General features: G+C 37.5%; 1 protein-coding gene across 1 annotated transcript; it reads right to left on the bottom strand.

The window, feature by feature from the left end:
* Positions 1-692: 692 nt before the first annotated feature.
* On the bottom strand, positions 693-2,246 carry LOC136035792 (ankyrin repeat domain-containing protein 50-like). Its single transcript, XM_065717764.1, has one exon. The coding sequence runs from the start codon at positions 2,244-2,246 to the stop codon at positions 693-695; it is 1,554 nt and encodes a 517-aa protein (XP_065573836.1).
* Between the last annotated feature and the right edge of the window lie 3,442 nt (positions 2,247-5,688).

Raw genomic sequence — 5,688 nt, 5'->3', positions numbered from 1 at the left:
CCTAGGTTTATTTGACAAAAAAAAAACGATTCAAAGTACAAAAAAAAATTAATGAAGAAGCAATCAAACAACCAAAAGAAGCAAGCACAAAAAGTATAAAATTTTGAATGAGAATACAAACAATTTTTAATAGAATAATTTTTAGTTATGACCAAAAGTTATTTCATGTCACTTTTTATCTATGCTTGTAGGATTTACCATTGAATAACTTTTTCAATTTAATCTCTTTTCAGTTCACCTCTTTCTTCAATGTTTACGTCTTTTCGACTGTACACCCTCAAAATCTATTTCATCACTCTTTCTTTTTGACAATGAAACATTTTTCAAATTTTTTTTTATCAGTTTCTTCCAAAGATCTATAAATTTTTCGGGGGGTAATACAGTTGTTCTTCATAAAACAGATAAGACACTAAGCAGCTTGGTATGTCCAAACTCTTCATGCATTTATATACTCTGGATAAATCAGTATCTTTATTTTGCTTGATTATCGCCTGTCGACCTGCGTCTTTCAATGTTTTGCATTGTGCAAAAGGGCGATCGCTTAGACATCTATTGACCATAGAAAGTACCAACAGTAACGATTCACTAGAAACATTTACATTACGCTGAATTTGCTGGTAAATCAAATATTTGACTGTATCCAAGCTATCGAGTAAACAAGAGTAAACCTTACGATGGGAAATACCATCTGGTTATGATAGTGGTGATGCGCCTTTGATAGCTAACATTAAAGGAGTTTCATTATTTGCATTCATTGCATTTAAATCTGCACCATACGAAAAAAGCAATCGACAAATATCAGCTCTTCCTTCCCAAGCTGCATGGTGTAAACACTGAGCACAGTTTGGATCTGCTCCACTTTCCAAAATATACTTGACCATGTCGGAATTATTGGCTAATATAGCAGTGACTAAAGGTGTTTCACCAATCCCATTGATTTCATCCACTTTGGCACCATACGCAATAAGTATCAGACATAAATTAGCTCTTCCGCTTGATACCGCAACGCGCAGAATCCCAAAAGGGCACTCAGCACAGTTTGGATTTGCCCCACTTTCCAAAAGATACCTGACCATGTCGGAATTATTGGCTAATATAGCAGTAACTAAAGGTGTTTCACCAATCCCATTAATTTTATCCACTTTGGCACCATACGCGATAAGTAACAGACATAAATTAGCTCTTCCGCTTGATACCGCAACGCGCAGAATCCCAAAAGGGCACTCAGCACAGTTTGGATTTGCCCCACTTTCCAAAAGATACCTGACCATGTCGGAATTATTGGCTAATATAACAGTAACTAAAGGTGTTTCACCAATCCCATTGATTTCATCCACTTTGGCACCATACGCGATAAGTAACAGACATAAATTAGCTCTTCCGCTTGATACCGCAACGCGCAGAATCCCAAAAGGGCACTCAGCACAGTTTGGATTTGCCCCACTTTCCAAAAGATACCTGACCATGTCGGAATTATTGGCTAATATAGCAGTAACTAAAGGTGTTTCACCAATCCCATTGATTTCATCCACTTTGGCACCATACGCGATAAGTAACAGACATAAATTAGCTCTTCCGCTTGATACCGCAACGCGCAGAATCCCAAAAGGGCACTCAGCACAGTTTGGATTTGCCCCACTTTCCAAAAGATACCTGACCATGTCGGAATTATTGGCTAATATAGCAGTAACTAAAGGTGTTTCACCAATCCCATTGATTTCATCCACTTTGGCACCATACGCGATAAGTAACAGACATAAATTAGCTCTTCCGCTTGATACCGCAACGCGCAGAATCCCAAAAGGGCACTCAGCACAGTTTGGATTTGCCCCACTTTCCAAAAGATACCTGACCATGTCGGAATTATTGGCTAATATAGCAGTAACTAAAGGTGTTTCACCAATCCCATTGATTTCATCCACTTTGGCACCATACGCGATAAGTAACAGACATAAATTAGCTCTTCCGCTTGATACCGCAACGCGCAGAATCCCAAAAGGGCACTCAGCACAGTTTGGATTTGCCTCACTTTCCAAAAGATACCTGACCATGTCGGAATTATTGGCTAATATAGCAGTGACTAAAGGTGTTTCACCAATCCCATTGATTTCATCCACTTTGGCACCATACGCGATAAGTAATAGACATAAATTAGCTCTTCCGCTTGATACCGCAACGTGCAGAATCCCAAAAGGGCACTCAGCACAGTTTGGATTTGCCCCACTTTCCAAAAGATACCTGACCATGTCGGAATTATTGGCTAATATAGCAGTAGCTAAAGGTGTTTCACAATACCTATTAATTTCATCCACTTTGGCACCATACGAGATAAGTAACTGACATAAATTTTCTTTTCCTTCACTAACTGCATGGTGCAAACAGTTTGGATCTGTTTGGATTATCTATAGACTGATACGAGCAGACTGAAAGAGAAATACATTTTGAAAACCTTAAACACTCTTCAGGGGACTCTAGAGATACTAGCCCCGACAACACGAAGAAGACGAAATGGACGGAGGCCCTATAGTGGCGTAGTGGGATTGTATCTCCGGCTGGTAATTCGAGACCAGAGTTCAAACTCTGCAGCAACAACACGTTGGAGGTCTTAGGATTTGATTCTGGTAATGATTTTATATAAAAACATTGCTAAAAATCATACTGAAATTACTAAAAATCCTAGTAATTTAGGATTTTTATACACCTAAGATAATATACGGTGTAATTTCAGTTAAAGCGTAAGCTTTTTGGGATATCACAAATATCCCAATTACATGTAAGCTTAGCCAGAGTCGACCCACCTCTAAATGGGTACCTGGAGAAATCTGGGGAAGGTAAACAGGAAGGGTGTGCGAAAGCACAGGTTGGCTGGCCCCCAACCCCCCATTGCACTTCCTGGCTGAAGGGCCAAGAAACGGAGATCAGCACCGCCGGTACGGACTGTAAAGTCTAATGCCGTATCCTTTACCTTTTTTTTTCTCATCACAAATATAGGGAAAGTATCACATGTATATAGCTTTGCAGGTTTGTATATATTGTATAAACCAGAATGTATGGGGACTATATAAGAGAGGAAACTGACACTAGTGTTGACAATTGAACGCTTCAATACAACCACTTCTTTATTTTGGACCGCCGTATACAAATACATGCCATTTTACTCGTTATTAGTATTTTTTTTGTTTGTTAGAAGCTCCCTTTTGCTCACATATAACCTGGCCAATGACCAAAAACTCCATAGGTCCACCCTGGCTACGCTTAAACCTATTTCATAGCAATACTTTAGCCGTTCCATAGCAATGTCTGAATTAGAAATCCAAAAAAGAAACAACAGAGACAATTCGGAAATAGTATATTGATGATGGGTGCAAATACAGGATTTAGTTACGGCAGGGGGGAGAGAAGAGGAAGACAAAAACACAAATATTAGGCGACCTATATGGATAATGCAGACAAATTACAATATTTCGGGAATGAGCCCAAATTTCCCCTCTGTGGATAATTGTTGGTCATTTAAATATGAAATTGTAAAACTCGCACACGAAACTCAATACTATCTCTAAGGCACTTTTGAGGTAAAAATATCATCATGCTCAACCAATTCTATTTTGACATCTAAGCAGTACTCAGGAATTAACAGAAAGTTTTATCACCCGTTCATACCTTAATCCGGGAAAGATTTATCCTGTATCATTAAAACGATCACACATTTCTCTTCATACCCCTGACACAAAAGTTAAGATCATTTTAGGCATTTTTGAGATATCAACATAAAATTGTCCCTGATTATAGATAGATCTCGCAAAATATTTTAGAAAACGAAATATGTTTGGACTTGTTGTCATTTTAAAATAAAACTTATCATTTTTGTTTGCCTAAAGAAGTCATTTTTTGCCACCCACAGAGCAGTAATTAAGAAATTGTTCATGTTTCTAAGAAAATTTGCGAGCAGTATTGGAATATGGAACTTCCCTTGGGTGCAAAATATTAGACAAAAAAGGTGATTCAAAATGAATAGGCATATTCATAATGTGTACTAGTAACCACCATATCCATGTAATTCCCAGAACTATATGCAAGTCATTGCTAATCCGATTGATATTGGGAAAATATCCAGAGAAATAAAAGAATAATTACAAAAAATGGAATGAAAAATCATTTATGTACAAGCAAAAGCCAATTTCTTTTTTTTCGAACACTGCATGAGAAACATACCAAATGAATGAATTTAACTGACCAAGTCAATCAATTTGTCTGGTACTTCATGTTCCCATTAATGCAGTAACAACGAACCAAGTTAGCAATAAGCCCCTCTTCTCCATTTTATCTTCTTTACCGCTTTCATATAAAGTTCAAATAGTTCTCTGATTTTATGCTGTGTTTCGGTGCCTTATTTATAGATAGCAGTACTGAAATAATACCATATTCTTAATGTAGGAATAACAGTGCCGTACCACGGGCAGTTTTAGGGGGGGGAGCACTTGCCCCGGAAACAGAAATTTTGGGGGTGCAAAGCTCCAAGAAATAATCTAATGGTTATGATTTTGTAATTTCTCAAGTTTTATTTCTAATAATTTTCAAGAATTTTAACATGTACATCTAAATGAGTAAATTCACTTTGAATAATATTTCTTAGGTAAAACCAAACTGAAACTGAAACTAGACCTGCGTTGCCTGAGCAATGTGAAGTGTTGCGGGAAACTATGTCCGGCTTCACCGAATAAAGTGTTGCGAGAGCAACAATTTGGTTTTCTTTCTTTGCTGTCGGTTAAACGCTGAAGTTGTCGGCGTATCGAAGCTTTTAAAACGTTATGTTCAAAGAAGAACCCGATCAGTAATTGCATGATCAAAGGCTATTCCTCAGCGTTAAAAAAAAACAACAATAACAAAAGAATATCGAAAGGAGGGACTAAATTGACTTTACAGCCAGTTGAACTGTATCCTTTTCAATCGTAGAGATCGTGACGGATCAAGACTTGGAACAATATTTTATATAATCTAGTTGGTATTATAAAGCTATCCGTAACTTTTCAGGATCAAAATACCATAGATGAAACTCTATTAATTATTACGAAACTGCCTCATTGTTTCACGTTATCGTTTGTACCCGTTGCGTGAACACTTAATTCTATGTTACAGTGAGTATGGGTACACCAACTAACAAAAGTTACAAACCCTCAGTGCTTTCATTGTTTTAGGTTATGTTTTAATATTGTTTTTAGGTTTGTACCCGTTGCGTAAACACTTAATTCTAGGTTACAGTGAGTATGGGTAGGCTACACCAACTAGCAAAAGTTACAAACCCCCCTTCACTGAAGATGATTGTAGCCTAACAGACGATTATTACTTACAAGTCCCCTGCATGTCTTACCACTGGAACCAAATTGGTCTTACCATCAAATACACCAGAAACAAATAATAGGTAAACCGATTAGTCAAAGTTGCAAACCCCTTATTGCCGAAGATGATTATGGTCTAACAGGCGACTTTTGCTTACAAGTCCTCTACTTGTCTCACAATTGGTATCGGCCTATTTTTGGTTTCAGTGTGTACCCTACTACTGAAGTTGCCCACCCCTTGAAACTTTCAAACTAGTATATCTCATGAAAGAATTTTTGTGCCAAAAATTGGATGACATACACTTTGATGAGCTCATCAAGAGCTATCGATTGCAGTCGAAAAAATTTTTTT

The sequence above is a fragment of the Artemia franciscana genome, chromosome 14 (genome assembly GCF_032884065.1).
Source record: "Artemia franciscana chromosome 14, ASM3288406v1, whole genome shotgun sequence".
In the NCBI taxonomy this organism is placed as follows: domain Eukaryota; kingdom Metazoa; phylum Arthropoda; class Branchiopoda; order Anostraca; family Artemiidae; genus Artemia; species Artemia franciscana.
The sequence above is the reverse complement of the archived record's forward strand: the minus strand, read 5'-3'. Positions and strand labels throughout refer to the sequence as shown.